The sequence below is a fragment of the Bombus affinis genome, chromosome 7, assembly GCF_024516045.1.
Source record: "Bombus affinis isolate iyBomAffi1 chromosome 7, iyBomAffi1.2, whole genome shotgun sequence".
NCBI lineage: Eukaryota > Metazoa > Arthropoda > Insecta > Hymenoptera > Apidae > Bombus > Bombus affinis.
In genome coordinates, this window is record NC_066350.1 from 10631269 (window position 1) to 10649431 (window position 18163).

Here is an 18163-nt window from a genome sequence, read left to right on the forward strand (position 1 = left end):
TAGACTATACATAGGCTTGACCAATACAGGTCAGAGTGAAACTGCTTAGATATTGTTTCCTACCAAAATACGGTTGAAGTTGGTAAATAAAACCAAACTATTACTATGATAGCCGTAACTAAACAAACGCCAAAAACGATTTGACGACAACGCAATATGTAATAAAAAAAAAGCGAACGAAGTTCCAAGCTACGAGAAAAGGACAGACTTTGCGCAGCAGCTGCAAATATCCCGAGAGGGGGCCGCCCAAACACGCAAGCTAAATGATGGAACAGAGATGAAAGATTTTCGAATAGAAGACGGAAAGAGCGTGAGCAAAGTCGAATGAGAAAGAAAGATCGATTGAGGGAAGGGCGAAAAGGGGGTGAATGAAAAGGAGTGAGAGAGGATACGTAGAGAGCTAAAGAGGGAAGGAGAAGAGAGAGAGATGTGTAGTCAGTCCAGACAGAGTGTACCTTTAACGCTCTTCGTCCTCCCAGATCCTAGTCAGTCTAGAGCCGGCAACAAGACGGTGAACATCGTTTCATTACACTCGTTTCTCTGTCCAACTGAAGCTATCGTCCTTTGAGACCTAATTCTTTGGTCACGTGTTCGAGTCCAGACAAATTCGATCGATCGTCATGCCGGAGTTCCTTGGAAAAAAATACAAGCTGTTCAGCAGCGAGAATTTCGACGATTTCATGAAGGCGCTCGGTACGTATGAATTGATAATATATACGTAAGTAAGTTGCTCCAATTAAGTTCGAAGAACGTGATTCATAATTAAACGTGTGCGTACGATACAAAGGTGAATGATAATACACGAGACGTTCTATATCGTTGCATGAATTTCATCCGTTAGATTATGATATCAAACGTTATTATCAGCGCCGACTGATGTGGCAAAAAAATCGTAAATACCATAATCGAAATGAAATATTCATAAACATTGTACAGCACATATGCGAGTAACGACATTTTGTCGTTTGATAAGGGAGATATTTCAATTACGATCTGGTAACGAAATTGTGAAAGTACAACTTGCAATGTCATTCCTGTATTGTAGTAATAATCGATATACTCGATTGTTGGAACGAACTTGTGATATACCTATGTTATGAAAATATTTATTAATGACGGAAGATTAAAGTAAAATAAAAAATAATAAAATATTTTGATACAGTCAGACAAACCTCAAGAATGTGGGTGGCATGCACAATCAATGCTATAAAATAGCCGGTTCTGTTGCTGGGAAATTTAATTCCACCACAAATGAACGATCTCATTTATAATATTAGAGTCCGCAACGTATTGTAATGATAAATAAGATAATCAATTTTAATATGTTGAACTATGCTCCTGTGGCTGTGCAACGACCTGACCTCACGCTTAATTCCCGCCATGTGCCACAGACAGAGTCCGATTGTACTCCAATTTAACACTTGAATTAATTTACCAGCAAGATTAATAAATCGCAATTGTCAGTCGAATCGTACTAATGTATGGTACTTGTGGAGTTAACTTAATAAAAATACACTGACCGCGTTGCCTGATAATAGACGAATAGGGGCCTTAAGCGAAGAACAAGATACATAACATTACAAAATGCGTATGATTTACTCGTCACATTGTAAGTGACAACAGTCGTATAAGCGCATCCGCAACATTTTCACATTCTCATTATATTGCAACCGGTTATTTCATACGATTACCGGAAATTAAATAAAAGTGCAAGCTCATTCTGATCGACATCGCCCACACGTTAAAGTGTTGACTAATACGAGCAAGGAATATAAATTATTCCTTCCTCGAATCGAGGGAGGCTGAAATCGTGCTGATGATTGATGTGTGTAAAAACATATTATAACTTTTTACAGATTCGCGATGATATTTTAAATCTTATACTATCATTTACATTTCAAAAAATATGGCTAATGATATCGGTCGCAATTACATAATCTATCGATATGCATATGAAGTACGTTGAAAACAAATATCACATAACCGGTGTAATTTGATGCGAATAAACGAACAAATAAGATTATGGTAACCTGTTTCATATTTTGTTTTCAAAGATATGTACGCGCGATGCGTTGTAGATATCGTAAATAATCGCAGAAAAGTTCAAACTTCAAAGTTTACATATTGGTATTTGGAATATGGAGAACTTGGTTCTCATTATTCACGATATAAGATGCGATAATAACACCGGTGGCGTTCAGTCTTGCTTTTACTTTCATTAGTAACGTGTCGTGCTTTATTCGTTCAAAATGCTTTCATCCGTTTTCGGAAAACAATACAAACTCCAATCGAGTGAAAATTTTGATGACTTCATGAAAGCCTTGGGTAAGGAAGACTCCCATATTTAACACAAATTTATTTAGCAAAAAGTATCTTCAATTTAATTTGTAATTCAAACATTATAATCAAACATCTGCGCTTGCATTTATTAATTTGAAAAGAAGCTGTTCTTATAAATGACTGAGTTTGATTTTTTTTTAACTGTATATTCTTAACCTTTGGAGTTTTGTATTTTTTTCTTTTTTTTTTTTTGTTTTAGGTGTAGGTATAATGACACGTAAAATGGGAAGCAGCGTGAGTCCCGTGATTGAACTAACAGAGAACAATGGAGTGTATACGTTGAAAACGACTAGCGCATTCAAGAACTCTGAAATAAAATTCAAGCTTGGTGAAGAATTTGATGAAGAAACAGCAGACGGAAGAAAAGTGAAGTGTGTCTGCACTTTAGATGGAAATAAACTTATTCAAGTACAAAAAGGAGAAAAGGAAACCACTATTGAAAGAGAATTCACGCCGACAGAAATGAAAGCGGTATGTATGCCTAAAAAAAGTATACTTACGCGCGACAGAGGAAGAGAATAGAAAAAAATTATCTCGTTTAATCTTATAAGAACATTATCAGCAACCTTTGTATCTTAACAGTTTACTTATTATCTCAGTACAATCGTAAACGTTTAATCTAATAAAAACCATGGTCATAATAAATTACATAATCTCGATCATTAAGGAATTAGAAGCTCAGTGTTTCAATTGAATTACATTTTGTGCAATGGAAGTTCTGCAGGGTTGAACGACACTACGAAAGATAACAGGGCGAACATCTGATGATAATAACAATGCCTGTCATTGGTCAAAAGGTCCGCCAATTACCGCTTGCTCTTCGTGACTCGAACAATGTAATAAGTTCAATAATAGAGTTAATAATAACTGTTTCGAAACCTTGAAAGACAGTTTAAAAAACTATAGGAATCGTATATCACATTCGTTCAATGAAACTATTAAAATATGAAAATATTTGTTACATATATGTAATTTTTTTATTGAATTAAAGAAATGAATATTTTTTATGTTTCAGATCATGAAAGTTGATGATATCGTATGTACAAGAGTATACAAGGTTCAAGAATAAAGATGTTATTTAAGGAAATAATATTCCTTAATGAATTAAAAATTGATTAATGATGTTGAAAGTTGTTCTCGCTAATTAAGGGCAATATATTGTTTTCATAACTGTAAAAAAATAAACTTTTTTACACGCAGAATAATACATATGAACGCATAAATATGATACAGCTGGTATTATTTTCAAATAAGGGTTTAATATTTCGCAGTATGATACGATATATGAATATAATGTTACTCATATTCATATACGTAAGACGAAAATTATGTTGCATTTTGAAAGTATCAAATATTTCTATATTTTTTACGCATCTTTAAATGTTATTCATATGCTTCCATGTATGTTATATCCATTATGGATACATTGAACGAAATTTCAGAACAAATAAAGAATAATTTTGAACATCTTTGTATCAAAATATTTTTTTTATATAAATACAATGAAAACGAATACAATGAATAGAAAGCTTTAATTATAAATAATACAAAATAAAAGAACAATTTTGAAAACTTTACTGATCAATATTTACAATCCTAGTAACACATTTATTAAGTAATATTATCCATTAGGATCTATCACTGGAGAAATCTGAAAAATTTTATTTATATATCTATATCTATCTATACACTATATTTCTTTGTAAATACTGAGCAAGAATAAGTCACCCTTACATAATATTCTATGTAGCAAGTATGTCCTTCATCGGTTTTAACCATGTATTGAAAACACAATAGTCCACATGTATCAGTCCTCAATGAAACTTTGTTTGCACATGACAATGCTTTCATAGCTGGCTTAATATGTGAGAGTTTATAACTAGACATAGCTGTTGAAGTACATTGAAAGTTGTCAACCAATTCACCATCATGGGGTAATTCAATATGACAAATTCCAGCTAAACCAGTTGTACTAATACGAAAAAAAGGTGGAGCAGGTGATAAAAATAACTGCAATATTACCAAAAATATAAAATTACTAAGCTATAATTTGATAGAATTTTTAAGCATTAAATTATGTTTTACCTCGATCAAATCACTAGTTGAATCAAGTTCGGATAAGATATCTTTTAATAGTTCAGTTTGGAGGACTACTTTGTTCAAAACATTTTCTGGTTCAAGATGAAAATCTAATAACTCATCAGGTTCCTGAGTTTTTAAAGAACAATCCGTTATAATACCATCTTCCTCTATCAGAACTGTTACAGGATGTCCATTGCCCTGTTATAAAAACTTCTATTTGTTAATAGCAAAGTAAAACTTCTATTTATTAATAGCTAAATACAAGGTTTATAATATATTTTGACCATATGTACTTCATAGAAGAGCTGCAAAGCTACAGAGCTCCCTTGACAATTTATATTACTCCAAAACATACAGAGGCACTCCACTAATATGTTTAAATTTACTCTAAATATTACATCTTCCTTTAAATTAAACACTTGAAATACATGAGCTGGTATATAAGCACTAGCTTGCATGCATTTTGCATCTTCTACTGTTACTTTTAAACCATTCTCAGTTCCAAAACATGTGGCATTCTGAAGAAAATCAAAAAGTTTTTATATCAAAATCTATTTTGTCTCTGCTAGAAATTTAAAAAAAAAGTGGCCTATTATTATACCTCTTTAAAATTAATTGCTTTTAGTAACAATACTATAGTTTTAAGATTTCCTAACTTTGCAACTAAATTGTAATTTTCTACTTCAGTGTACATATTCTTTATCTAAAACTTGAAATAATAGCAAGCTTTGAAATTGTTCCTCTGTTATATATTGATAAGACAATTTATCTTTCGTGATGGCAGTTAACCAAACTGCTAAAACATGTTTACAAGTAAATAAAGATCTATCATTTAGCACTTGACATCTGGAAGTATATTTTACAATCATCAATATTTGTTATTATAAATACCTAGAGAAGTTATATATTTTATACCTAAAGGATGCACAAAGACAATAGTTTATATCTGGGAAAAGCATATATATTGCTCCTGACAATCCTCTAACCTGCACTAAATATCTGGCAGTATGTCTATCATTATGAGGTGGAACACCAGCACTTTCAGAAGGAAAAATATAAGTTATACGTCCTTGTTCATACAACTCTAATGCCCTTTCAAATGCATCACCAAAGATGTTATACAGATTTAATAGTACATCATCTAAAACTAAAATCATTAATTGTTGTGTAAAAATTTGCCATTGATAATTACGCAGCATTATATAATCACATAGTAAATATGTATACATTTCTGTTCTTTTTTAAAACTGTCAGCTGCTTCCTTTAGCACCTTATTTACAAACTCTGCATATTTTATATCGTACGTCTTAGACAGAAGTGCATTTGATGCTAATTTTTTGTTTACACTCATGAAGGTTACGTTTCGTGTAAGTACATATTTTAATGTAACTTTTGTACAAAAAATATAAATAAAAGAAATGTTGATAAATAGCCAACACAAAGTTATCTTAATTTTGAATCACATTACTTTAAACAACTTAACACGTCAAAAGATGATAAAAGTACATTTAACTATCTTCACATCGTAATTACTAGCATTCCCTATTTTACCAACATAAAGTACAGGTTATTTCCTATATACAATTGTTTGATATGTTGGTACTACTGATGATTCAAAATGAATTTATTATAGTGATTCGTAACGTTTTTAGGAGTTATGTAGTGCACTTTCAAAAATTTCGAAAAATGAGTCGGCGACGAAGGCGAGCTGATTTCATAGATTCGCTAAATAGTTTTCGTAAGTACAGAATTGATGATACAAGTGGTTCTATCTAAATAAAGATATTAATTTACGTGTTAATCTTTCATCTAATAATAAAATAACATTTTTTTTTCAGAACATTGTGAGACTGATCTCGATACATTTTCTTCAATGTCTCAAGACAGTTTGAATGAAATTCAAAGTAAAGATAAAAGTAATCATACATCTGATAATACTACGTGCAACAATAAAGATTCTCCCATTTTAGCTGGCAGCTTTTCAAAACTTTCTTGTATACAGAATCCATCAATTGATTCATCTTCAATTATACATTCTACATCAAATTTAAATAAGTGTATTGACTTATTTCAAGATAAACAGTTATGTGTAAAAACGGATAATAATAAAGAAAATAGTAATCCTCAGAATTTTACAAATAATACATCTAACAAATTGTCAAGTGCAGTCAAAAAGCAAACCACAGATTTGTATCCTAAGTCACAATCCAATTCAATGTGCAAAAATTTAAGAAGGGATACCAATTACAATGTAAACAGCAATAGATTAAATGCAAGTTCTATTTCGGATAATGCATCTAATACAAAACTGATACCGTCATTTGCTTCTCCCCATTGTACAGATGGAAACAAACAGAATTTTTCTAGAAATTATAAAGATGAACATGTGGATATTGAAACAAAAAAATTTGAGACAATGCTTTGTTTATTAGATAATTACTTTAATCAAGCACAAGAAGTTTCACAGACACAACAAATATTAAAACGTTTATCTGATAAATTCGAACAGTCACCAAAAACTTTTACTGAAAAACTGTTAACTATCATTGAAGAGTCTGTCATGTATGATGATGATGATGATGATGGAAACAAAACGTCTGCAATAAATTTAAGCAGATTAACAACAGAATTTAGAAAAATGTGTAAATTTATTGAAGATGAATCTGCTCCTGAATGGCTTTCATTTCAAATGTCTACACTTACACACCCAGAAGCTTCTATAAGCCCTGCATGTAATAGATCTATTCGCACGACAAATTGCAAAAATGAAAAATTATGTTCTCCCATAAATACATCTCTATGTACTACTCCTGTTTCTGGTATAGATGTAATTAAAAGAAGATTCTTCGCTAAAATATCAAAATGTAATTCTAATAAGAGTATTAATAATGTAGATAATACGAGTAGTACATCTTTTGAACATTTGGAAGATCAGTGTAATAGATTATTTCCTAAAGAAAAAGAATGTTCTGCCCCTTTACAAAAAATTTTGTCATTGCCTTCTTTGTTAAGTATGAGTCATATTCATAATATATGTGAGCAACAAATGGCATCATTAAATGTGTCTGATGATGTAAATCCACCAAAAAATAGAGCATTAAGTACTCCAAATTTATTGGATATATGTCAAAGTCCATCTACAAACAAAACAGACCTTAATTGCTCGAAGTTAAAAGAATTATACAATAAATCGCAAGGTAATCAGTGTAGTGATATCTCATATTCTAAGAAAAAAACTAAAAGAATTAATGAAAAGCCTGTTTTGGATATGGAGACACCTGATAAGGTAAATAGTTATGCAATACTAGATCTAGATGAATTAGACAAATCACTTATACAAGACATAGCAGAAAAAAGGAAGAGGTGTCTTAATACAGCAAGAATTATTACAGAAATTAATGCAGATCCTGAAATTATACAGATACAAAAAACATTGAGAATGTCTCCTATGTTTGCTAATGATAATGAATCAAATTCATTGAATGATGAAACTAAATTTTTACAAACTCTGGTCTCTTGTAAAGACTATCAAATGTGTTTAGAAAAACATAAATCCCTTTTGAAGATACTTGAAAATTCAAATTCTTTTGTAAATGAAAATAACTTAAAGAAAACTGAAGACGCTGATCCAAAATATGAAAAAAATATAGTTTCTAAAAAAGAAACCGTAAATATTAAAAAAACATCTAGCGGGACAAAATTTAATTTAAGTCCAAATGTAAAATCACCATTGTTAAAAAAACAAGGTATGCAAGAGAAAGAGATACAAGAAAGTGCAAAGACAAAACTTTTTACGACACCCGGAAAATCTCCTTTAAATAAGAATTGTAGAAAGAAAAAAATATATTTTCCTGATATGAACACTCCTGTACAGAATACTAAAGTAAGACACATTTTAAAAAGTCCACATGCAGAAGGCTTGTATCGCTTGAATTATAATACTATAATGTCACCAGTGGGTATGTATATAAGAGGCACAGATATGCAACTTATAAAAAATGTACATGCTAAAACAGATAATTTATTGCTTACTCCTGTGAAACAGAATACTAAATCATTATCAAACAGGAACACAAAACAAAATGTTTCATCAAAAATTGTAAATAAAACTCAAAAAACCACAGCTCTCAAGTTTAATTTATCTCCTAGAATAAATACAAATGAACAGGAGGTAAATATAAATATATTTAAATTTACTTAAATGCTGTATTGGTAATTTTTGACTTATATGTGTATGTTTTTTTTTTTTTTTTTTATAAGGTACATGCAATAAAAACACCAGAGTGTGATAATACACCTGCAAGTAATTTTGTCCTTCCTAAGGTTTCATATAAACTTCCTTTACAAGTTAAAACAGTAGGTACTTCTATATACCATTTCTATATTTTGGAAATATGTTAATTCATTATACATATTTATAGATAAGGAATAGTAAATCGCCAAAACATGGAATGCGTGTAAAGAAATTACTTGAAACTGCTCAAAGCAAAGTTGTTATCCGACACGAAGGTATAATTACATTTAATTATGGAAGAAAATGAGGGAATTCTTAGCTTTATGATTTAAATCTATGTGTGTGAAAAATATTTTCAGCCCGGATAAATTCAGCACAAAAAGGGAAGAATGCAGCAAGTAATGGGGTGTATGAAATTAATTATGAACCTGAAGATGAATCCATACATGTTGAAGAAGCAGCCAGAAAAACGAATTTTATTAACAATTGGAGAAATGCTTAAATTCTATTTAAATATTTGCAATAAAATAAATATTTCATATTTTTATTATAAGTAACTTAAGCATTGGTAGAAACCAATAATATTTAGTGAAGTACATATAATTTCATTTAATTTAATTCTATATTCTAAAAAAGTTCCTAGTGAACTTTACAACTTTTACTTCCTATTAAATAAATATTAAATATATAGCATAAAACGAGGTACATACAAGTGAAAATACATATTCCCCTATTTATGCTTTCTAATAGACTTTCTAATAGATTTTGGGGAAAGAATGGAAAGAAATTTAGTTATTTATTATTCTAATTGTAAGTCATTACTCTAGTCTTTGCATAAAGTTTCTAGAATAAACTTTAATTCATTGTAGTATCAGACTCTGATAGTACTAATATTTTTATCTCATAATGTAGTGTAACGTGCAATGTTATTCATTGGTTTCGTGCTGCACTAAATCAGGGACGTAAATTGTGTATCTATGTACCCCTATGTATCTAAATTGTGTATCTAAGTAATTCTACTTAGTAGCATTTAAAATTAAATATATACAGACAATCGCATTAATTTCTAACAGTAGAATTGTCATAGTTTGAAGTTATTTGTTATTTTTATTAATTAATTGTAAAATGTGTATTGCAATATTCTGCGATGTAATATATGATGAAAAACCTTAATGCAGAAAACTAAACAATTGCATATAATTATTATCATATTAGAAAACTTTGACAGATATTGGTATAATATAAAGAGTATTTGAAATTCCATAATTCTAAATTTAATGTATGAAGCTAGTGTGAATAAGTACGCTCCTGCTTTGCGCATGGCACGCACGACGCTAGTTGCACACGCCGTTAAGATGCGTTAGTATAAGAGGGCTTATGGTAGGAGATGATCGATAAATTCGAACGGGTACGCCGGAACTAACAAGTGATCATTCAGCTTCCAAGTGATTCGAATCAAGTAACTACATAAAAACTACAAAATGCCAGGACCAGGTTGCGACAAGTGCTCTGGTAAGAATTACTTTCACTTCCAAGAATCTTCTTATATTATACGATCATCTGATTTGGATGTAATGCAATTTGGATATATACAATTCAGTAAATTATTCTGAAATTTTTAGTAATCTTGCTCACTTTTAGTTGAGTGCCAATATTTTCGATATACTTGTTTAATGCTTGTTAATTTGCTACATATATTTTAACACTTTCATTTATAATATTTTTTATTTTTCAATTGTAATTATTACCAGATCCAACTGATTTTTTTATATTTACGACAACTGTTTCTTCGTTTTGCTTCAAATTATTTTAAAAAATTTGTATTTTGTATTAAGGCATTTTGATATTTTGATATTTTATACAGTTTTGTTTCATATGAATGAATGGGGGATAATTGAAATTTCTAGAATTACGCGAAATTTTCTTACAATTTTTATAATATGCGGTTAGCTTTATTGGTTTATACAGGAAGTAATGAAATAATTTATTCATCAAACGCTATTACGGGCAGTGCTCAATTGATGATTTTGACCAATTTATATATAGTGAACGCAAATTTCCTCAATAAAATTGACTGCTACACTTAATACTTATTTTTTACTTTGTCTAATATTTAAAATGTTATTTCTTATTGCAGATAAATGCCAACAATGTCAATGTGGCGACAAATGCAAGTGCTGCGTCTCCTCATGTGGAGGTAATAACTCTTAGTTTAAATTATTTCCAGAATTTAAATTTAAATTTTCAAACAATATGTTAAAAAAATTATACTCTAACTTTTAGACTTGTGATAAGGTAGAAAGATTTCTTCGAAGGAATGTGGTAATGATTCTCTGTTCCGACTGTACATATCCCATTTTTTGTAAACTTGAGCAAGGATCGCTTAACCGTGACCATTATTAATGTCGGTTCACTCTATAGTTCGGTTAAGTTACGATTTCCAACGAGTTTTAGTACTTTCACGAAATATTTCTTTGCAAATAACTGTTCAAAACATTACAATTTTTTAAATCATGAATTATTGTTCGTTTTACATTTTGTTATACTTAATGTTTATTGTAAACAAATTCTCATTAAATACTTAACACTAATCATATTTTTGTATTTTGTGTTACAGACAAATGCGCTTGCAAATCTGGCGGACAGTGTAGTTGTAAGCCCTGTAAATGCTAAAGTTCAGACAGGACGCTAATAAATTGATCAACACCGAGAATGGATGTTGCAATTTTAGATGTCATCATCTACTTATGCTTCCCCTACTACTATTATCATTAATATTACAAAATTTTATCGCAAAGAATAAATAATAATACATATTATACGAGCAGTCATTATGTCACTTAATAAAAGTATTAAAAGTTATTTCTTGCATTTGTTATATTCTATAAATGTATACATATATCTTTTACGAAACTATGCTTTTTACAAAACTGTTACCTTTATTGTGTGAAATATAATAAAGATTTAACAGCATATTTTGTTTTTCTCCTAGAACTTTATTAACGTAACTAATCAAATTTTTTAGTTATTCTAATTTGGAAATATATGACCTTCCTTACTCATAATCGATTCGCAGGAAACGATCAAAGAGTCTTTACGGATGGACATAAATGCGCATTACGCATCGATATATGTATATATAAATACACATACATATAATAACTACATCAAAGGATATGGAAACTACGTCTCGACTTAGGTAGGCGCATTTTTCATATAACGAAAACTACTTTAATACTTATCATATGTTGATTTACCTCTTACTGATAAAGCTATGTGTGGTCAAAGCTGGAGCATATAAATTTCACCGCCTACTTAATTTTTCTTCTTTGCGTGCGTTAGTCACTCAAAATGTTCCACTACACTTTTTCTTATAAAAACTATAAGATATAACGTCTTTTATTTACACTCGTAACGTCGATAACGATTATTACTTAAAAAAACTTCAAACTTCAAAAGTCGATCTATTTCAAAAATTATAATTTTACGCCGCTAGATGATTCAAACTTATTTCATCATAAGCAAATTATGAAACATAAGAGTGGCAACAGCGATAATAAAATTAGTTATTTTACTTGTCGATCTTGTCAGCCAATGATAATCCAGTATTGTTTACCGTGTAACAGCAAGGCTTGGTTAATTTCAGCACTCGTTCACTAGAGTGCGCCACTAGAGCTAGAGAAAATTTCTAGTTTAAAGTAGTGATTTGAAACGTGCGCGTCATATTGACGTAAATAATTAGAAAATTGAAGTAATTGTGTGATATTAATTATCCAGTATTCCTTGATATACATCTACAAGAATAATATAACGTAGTTTATATCGAGTACGTGTTGTGTGTCATATAAATGTGATCACTATCTGTTTTTACGTTTCTTATAAGTACTTTCCATTTGAAGATTTCTTGACAAGATGTCTATCTATACGAGGTAAGTTTAAACATATCACGTGTAACATTTAGATTAAATTATTTATGTTGGCATTGTATAAAATGTCAAATATTTTCTCTACTTGATATTTTTTTCATAACATTATAATATACTTTTTATATCGAGAACTATCTTCAGAAATTTATCGATTATTTATAAACTTGCGAATACGCCATAGAAGGATCGTGTACCTAGTTCATTTCTCTTCGTGCTAATAAAAAATGTACTGGAAGGATTTGGTATTCCCATTAAATATCGAGTAAAGTGCACGTATTTGTGTATAGTAGTTCCCTGTATTTACATAGACTGTGTTGGTCCTTGCCGTGTCGTAGAACAGAGAGAATGATTGAGTTCGCCGCTTTCAAACAGAGTTTACTGGCTTCCATGTCGTTCCACCAATGAGAATTCAGTTGATCGACCGTCTCTATCTTTGTAGAGAGCATAAATTGATTCAAAGACGCAAAATACTGAAGCTTTAAAATAATCAAAGACTGAAGGTTCAAATCTTATATACACGTATAGGTTAGGTTAAATTTTTTTAAAAATATTCAGGTATTAATAGTAGTCTGAAAGAAATACATACAAAATATCAAATATAATGTCCATTATCAAATACTCTAAAATAAAATAAGTCTAATTTATAATAAGTTCTAATATACGTTATAATAAGTAATAGTATTCGGTATTATTGATTTATCCTTAAGTGAAAATTCAATAAGGTGAATCGATTATAATTGGAAAGCAGAACTATGCGATCTCGTCACCGCGAAAATATACGAACGTCGTTTCCGTTCCCGGAATCACGATCAAATATCGACATATGTATAATAGCGGTTCGACTGTAGGAAGCGGTCACGAATCGGCGCCGCTCCTTTAATTGATAACCCGATTAATTATACATTCGGACTTTGAGCGCAACACCAGTTCGCCAGTTCAAACAAGGGTGGCAAGTCGTCCGGAATGCGGCATGCAAAGTGCCGCTTGCGTGCGAAACGGCTGTGAGCTAACGTGGCTTTTGTTAAAAGCGCTTAAATTTATAATGATCGCCGTTATCGGTCGTCGCGATCGAAAGGTACGACGGTCGAATATAAGGATGCACGACAGAAAACTTGATTTCCATTTGAATCGTTGTATACGAATGGAAATTCTATTTAATCGCCACTTATGTCGTTTAACATCTGAAAGATTTTTTTAATATACATATTCTTCAAATTTATCGCTGTTATGTAGCATATTCGATATTAAATATCTATAAAAACAGTATTGTATGTTTATAGAAAATTAAACGGTCACTTCGAAGGATTACTTCAATGTGCATTGTAACACAAAGTCCCATAACTTGTTGCAAACTAGGCGAATGGGAACACGGTTTTCTTTTCTCGTATCAAACAGTATACGAAAGAAAAAAAGGAATTATAGCTCACGAAGGCCTATAAACGCGGGGCGTTAAGAAAAGCGACGAGCAACGAGGGGACAGCAACTTTTAGCTCGCGAGCGGGAAAGACTGGGAACGTTAACGACACCCTGCGCGACTTTAAAAACTAATATTTCCATCATTGTTAGTTTTTATGACATACCGGGTGTCGTCTGTTTCTTTCATTTACAGTTTAGAAGATTTTGCTGTAACGCCAGACATTTATTATTTCGCCCTCAAAAAATAGTTTCATTAATTACCAACAACATCTATATAACGTCTATATTTTTATTTTGTTTTCTGATGTAACGGTTTACTTTATGAAATATCACACGATCCAAAAAATTAACCACTTTCACCAATTAGATATTCCCTTATCGTTTAAAAATGTTGCATATCAAATTTTCTCCTATAATAACATTTATATCTTCATTTCGTTTCTTGTTCACGTATTCTGCGAATATATAATCGTTGGCGTAAATATTTGTCGATATTTCGCAGCTCTTTCGCGTTTTCTCAATCCCGCATCAGTTAAAACAGTTTCCAGGGAGACAGTGGCACAAGCAGCTTGAAGCTTGAAGCTTGGAGGTGAGATCGTTAGCGCGAAGAGTGTGACTTCGCATTGTGCCGTGAAGTACGTCTTAAGTGTTAGTTTATTGTTACCCGCTACCCGGTGGGCAGGCTTCTCTTACATATTTAAGTCGGTCCATTAGTGCTCAGTCGCGTTTATGTTTCGAAATGCTGTAAAACGCTCGTGAAACTTGCCGAGTGGCGTACAATCAATACGTCTGTTGTGTTGCGAGTCCTTTATCACTGACATTGTATAAAATGGATTTAATTAGATTATCGCGTATTGCCGTATCTTGTTACTGGTTTGTGATTTAATTTATTGTATATCGGATATAACGGAATAGAATAGGCAATAATCAACGAATATTTTATACACAAGCACAACGAACCTCGATATTTGTTGTAATAATTCGTAGTAATTTACGTCATACATGTCTCGATAATCGTCTTTCATGCAAATGGAAAACTTACATTCTAACTTAACACATTTTCTACTATTTAGAACTACTACTAGGAACTTGCATACATTCTTTTCTCAGACATTCGTAGTTTAAATAATAATGTTTGTTTTACTTCGTTGTTCACTGCATAGCTCGTCTTCCTAAATCATTTTGCTGAAATGCATCGATTCAGAAAACGCAAAGATTGTACTTACCGTTGAGACTCTTGCAGCTAACTTTTAAATAAGCTATTAAATATCAGTATAAATGTCTAAAGTCTAAGAAGCATTGCGAAATGGAACGTATGCGAGTATGTTACACCTAACGCGTAATCTTTAACGTGGTGTAGCTTATCACAGGATAATCTTCGGAAAAAGATAACAGTTACTGAGGACCATTGTGAGAAACGCTCTCGCTATTCATACATATACCGTGAATTATTATTACCTAGCCATAAGACATCTACGCACAATTTTATTTCTCTTTGTTAGTTGTATGAAAAATGGGATATTCTTATACGTAAAAGGTTTCTTAGCACTAGAACTACCGATAGTTAACACGAAGCTATTTCTATCGAAACCAGTGAAAATAAGAGGTCTTTAAAAATACGTAATAATAGAATATTTTTATATTTATTGATTTATTACTTTCTTACAGAATGAATTCCATGTTATGTAGTACATTTCTGGTATTATTCATCTGGGACTATGATCCCTAAACGAGGGTTGACACATTTATAAAATCGTAGAACCAGTCATTTTCACTGGTGTGGTATTTCTAGTGTTAACATCTAGCGATCTAGCGATCGATCTGGAATTTTTCTGATAACTGATATCATCATATTGAATAATACGCAGTAAAAATTTTCGATAAACAGATTGCAATACCCTTTTACACTTTGACAAGTACCTTTTGAGTTTGAATACGAAAAAACAAAATAAAATTCATTATATTATTTCTTTAGTTATCGTTGCGAAATTCATTAAAATAAAATAAAATTGTAAAACCAGTCCATTTGACTGGCGTGGTAGTTCTAGTGTTAAGCGTGCTTGCATTGTATGTCGTTCGTAAGAAACGTTGAATCTCTTGGTCGAATCGTATAATAAGATAATACGTCTGTTCGTAATTCGATTATAGAGATGTCCGAAATCAAGGTTGTTAAGAGAAGGAAAAGGCAATTTTACCGACCGAGGACACGTGGTAGGCGGACTCATTAAACTTTTCGTCGTTTCATCCTTTGGAGGAATCGTGTCGAGAGCAACGGCTCCAGCGGGAATACTGGTGTGGCGCGATTATACCGACCGCCAAGAGAAAGCTACCACAGGGAAAGATTATACGGGGTAAGGAAGAAGGGTTAAAGTAGTCCTCTCTGTTCCCGTCATGGAATGAGAATTCGAATGTTTCTGAGGAGATGTGAGGGTTGAGCAAGGACAGACTCCTTTGTCCTCCAAAGAGCGTCGTTCTTTATCTTCGTCTTTGTTATTTAAGTCTGTTGGATCCAATCGGATGAAATTAATGTTTCGCTGTTATTAGCAGAAGTTAGTCGAGCTAACGTCGAGAAACTCTTGTAACATCATATCACGAGTACGCCAGTATGGGAACCAGTTGGACGAAGTAAAAATAACAAGTCATCAGGGTGAAGTTATAAGTCTCCAAGTTGGTCTGGCTCTTCTTGCTTGCTTGTCACCCCGTGTTTCTTCGTTAATATAATTGACTGGCGGTGAAAGTGCCGAACCAGCAAGTAGATGATACATGAGACCAGTACGTTCGGTTTTCTACGAGACTACTCGGTTTCTGCGACGTTGACGTCGCGTCCAAGCCAGTCGTCCGATTTATCGAATCGACGGTAACACGATACGATGCGTGGATCGAATTATACGCAACGAGAGCAGGCTCTAGGCCAGCGCGCATTCACTTCTAACCGCAGTCTCGAGTCGTTTATTCTCTGATTACTCGTTTCTTCAAGCAATACGAAGCACCGTAAGCAAGGCTTAGAGGCTTTGGGACAGTAGTTGCAATTTTTCTTCGAATTTTTAGTCTCGTTGCGAACAAAATGCTCACGATACGTGTCCCGTTACTCAAGTCTAGTTTCTGCCCCATAAAAATAAATATTCAAGCATACCGAGAGCGTAATTAAAGTGTATCTCGAAAACGTTTTCTCGGTTCTTCCGCGGTGGGGAATAAACCGAAGAGTCGGCTGTTACCATAAATTCTTAATCCGAATCGACGGTAAAACTGAAAGTTAACCAAGTTCGGTAACATTAGCCGTAACAATGCTCGCAGTAAGTTCTTACGGTAACGATGCTGTAACGACGGTTTCCGGACCGTGGCAATTTCTCGCGATAAAGTCACCGATGGGACCCACAAGAATTAAACTTGCTCAAGGGCTGGGTTTTGTCGATGGTGCACGTCGCGTCGCATAGGGATTAAAATTTTACGATCATCGTATACTCTGTTCTCTTATATTTGCTATCCAAAAATTCAAGAATCCGCCTCTTTATCAATGTTGAAGTAATTTCGTGAAAAACTCTATATCTTTATTTATGTATATCCGTGGCCTGGAGATTGCTATTACGCAGAAATATTCTAAATAAGGAGCGGTGCATATTATTGTACCCTAGAGTATACATTGTGTTTTGGGTTGCAAGGTCTAGGAGCAAAGGAACTAATAAATAGATTTCTATTTATGTTCCCTGTAGTCTCTAGCCAAAGCTATAAGTTTTAACTTTTTTGGTGATGTCCTTTTGCTTTAAATATAAGAACGTGCTCCCTATCATTCCATTGTCTAGTAACACTAAGAGGGTAAGGATCTGAATCAGCATAAACTTATACTTACACGTTATACTTATACTTATATCTTTAATTATTTCAATATACTTTTCTATTACAAATTCATCAACTCGTTCTTCGATCAGTCAACCTCAACCTCAACAATCGGAATAAATCTGCCGAAACGAAATAATTTGACGAGCCGTTCGTAAGTGAATAGACGAGAAAATATTTTATCCATATAACACGGTGCAGCGGATCGTAAACTAATCAGGAATGCAGATATCGCATAGACAACTTTATCAAATTCCTATGTAACACGCTATTATGGTTGAGGAAATTCGAATTGAAGCAGATTACCTGGCGGAAATTAGTCAAAACTAAC

At 32.3% G+C, this 18163-nt stretch overlaps 5 protein-coding genes and 1 long non-coding RNA gene across 11 annotated transcripts in view; 3 read left to right on the plus strand and 3 right to left on the minus strand.

Annotated features, from left to right (window-relative positions):
* The window catches only part of LOC126918994 (calmodulin-like), a 76288-nt gene extending 64149 nt beyond the window's left edge, over positions 1 to 12139 (minus strand). The window contains exon 1 of one of the 2 annotated variants that reach the window (XM_050727665.1): positions 11914 to 12139. The gene's annotated coding sequence lies outside the window, so the exon portion shown is untranslated. Of the gene's footprint in view, positions 1 to 455; positions 602 to 11913 lie in introns of those variants that run through there. The other variant, XM_050727666.1, reaches the window with a different exon arrangement.
* LOC126919015 (sodium/calcium exchanger regulatory protein 1) lies at positions 476 to 3805 on the plus strand. Of its 2 annotated transcripts, none has more exons than XM_050727700.1 (3): positions 476 to 693; positions 2540 to 2811; positions 3356 to 3805. In XM_050727700.1, exons 1-3 carry the CDS (start codon positions 621 to 623, stop codon positions 3407 to 3409), a joined length of 399 nt encoding a protein of 132 aa, XP_050583657.1. In that variant the 5' UTR covers positions 476 to 620; the 3' UTR covers positions 3410 to 3805. The 2 variants fall into 2 exon arrangements, with proteins under 2 accessions (XP_050583657.1, XP_050583656.1); XM_050727699.1 differs by lacking the exon at positions 476 to 693 and adding an exon at positions 2064 to 2325.
* Positions 3854 to 5170, minus strand: LOC126918998 (cell cycle checkpoint protein RAD1-like). 2 transcript variants are annotated; one of them, XM_050727672.1, is made up of 5 exons: positions 5024 to 5170; positions 4716 to 4940; positions 4426 to 4620; positions 4075 to 4350; positions 3854 to 3991 (listed from the first exon to the last, which is right to left on the minus strand). In XM_050727672.1, exons 1-5 carry the CDS (start codon positions 5114 to 5116, stop codon positions 3962 to 3964), a joined length of 819 nt encoding a protein of 272 aa, XP_050583629.1. In that variant the 5' UTR covers positions 5117 to 5170; the 3' UTR covers positions 3854 to 3961. The 2 variants fall into 2 exon arrangements, with proteins under 2 accessions (XP_050583629.1, XP_050583628.1); XM_050727671.1 differs by having other exon boundaries at positions 3854 to 4350.
* Positions 4713 to 5924, minus strand: LOC126919011 (zinc finger SWIM domain-containing protein 7-like). 2 transcript variants are annotated; one of them, XM_050727693.1, is made up of 3 exons: positions 5650 to 5924; positions 5338 to 5569; positions 4713 to 5268 (listed from the first exon to the last, which is right to left on the minus strand). In XM_050727693.1, the coding sequence occupies exons 1-3, from the start codon at positions 5771 to 5773 to the stop codon at positions 5106 to 5108; spliced, it is 519 nt and encodes a 172-aa protein (XP_050583650.1). In that variant the 5' UTR covers positions 5774 to 5924; the 3' UTR covers positions 4713 to 5105. The 2 variants fall into 2 exon arrangements, with proteins under 2 accessions (XP_050583650.1, XP_050583651.1); XM_050727694.1 differs by having other exon boundaries at positions 5056 to 5268; positions 5409 to 5569; positions 5650 to 5923.
* Positions 5890 to 11518, plus strand: LOC126918955 (uncharacterized). Of its 2 annotated transcripts, XM_050727573.1 has the most exons (8): positions 5890 to 5988; positions 6075 to 6160; positions 6261 to 8593; positions 8683 to 8778; positions 8844 to 8931; positions 9016 to 10168; positions 10794 to 10853; positions 11274 to 11518. In XM_050727573.1, exons 2-6 carry the CDS (start codon positions 6109 to 6111, stop codon positions 9156 to 9158), a joined length of 2712 nt encoding a protein of 903 aa, XP_050583530.1. In that variant the 5' UTR covers positions 5890 to 5988; positions 6075 to 6108; the 3' UTR covers positions 9159 to 10168; positions 10794 to 10853; positions 11274 to 11518. The 2 variants fall into 2 exon arrangements, with proteins under 2 accessions (XP_050583530.1, XP_050583529.1); XM_050727572.1 differs by lacking the exon at positions 5890 to 5988 and having other exon boundaries at positions 6024 to 6160.
* A 19-nt stretch (positions 12140 to 12158) lies between the features above and the next one.
* The window catches only part of LOC126919027 (uncharacterized), a 128255-nt gene continuing 122250 nt past the window's right edge, over positions 12159 to 18163 (plus strand). Inside the window, exon 1 of the long non-coding RNA XR_007711495.1 lies at positions 12159 to 12585. This is a non-coding gene — a long non-coding RNA (uncharacterized LOC126919027). The remainder of the gene's footprint in view (positions 12586 to 18163) is intronic.

Coding starts and splice junctions, on each gene's coding strand:
- LOC126919015 (XM_050727699.1), top strand. CDS start 2,250: ATGCTTTCATCCGTTTTCGGAAAACAATACAAACTCCAATCGAGTGAA. Junction 2,326..2,539: donor TGACTTCATGAAAGCCTTGG/GTAAGGAAGACT, acceptor TTTTTGTTTTAG/GTGTAGGTATAATGACACGT. Junction 2,812..3,355: donor CGCCGACAGAAATGAAAGCG/GTATGTATGCCT, acceptor TTTATGTTTCAG/ATCATGAAAGTTGATGATAT.
- LOC126918998 (XM_050727671.1), bottom strand. CDS start 5,116: ATGTACACTGAAGTAGAAAATTACAATTTAGTTGCAAAGTTAGGAAAT. Junction 4,941..5,023: donor AAGCAATTAATTTTAAAGAG/GTATAATAATAG, acceptor GATTTTCTTCAG/AATGCCACATGTTTTGGAAC. Junction 4,351..4,425: donor CAACTAGTGATTTGATCGAG/GTAAAACATAAT, acceptor GTAATATTGCAG/TTATTTTTATCACCTGCTCC.
- LOC126919011 (XM_050727693.1), bottom strand. CDS start 5,773: ATGAGTGTAAACAAAAAATTAGCATCAAATGCACTTCTGTCTAAGACG. Junction 5,570..5,649: donor TTTTAAAAAAGAACAGAAAT/GTATACATATTT, acceptor TAATGATTTTAG/TTTTAGATGATGTACTATTA. Junction 5,269..5,337: donor TGTCTTTGTGCATCCTTTAG/GTATAAAATATA, acceptor ATATACTTCCAG/ATGTCAAGTGCTAAATGATA.
- LOC126918955 (XM_050727572.1), top strand. CDS start 6,031: ATGATTCAAAATGAATTTATTATAGTGATTCGTAACGTTTTTAGGAGT. Junction 6,161..6,260: donor AGATTCGCTAAATAGTTTTC/GTAAGTACAGAA, acceptor TTTTTTTTTCAG/AACATTGTGAGACTGATCTC. Junction 8,594..8,682: donor TAAATACAAATGAACAGGAG/GTAAATATAAAT, acceptor TTTTTTTATAAG/GTACATGCAATAAAAACACC.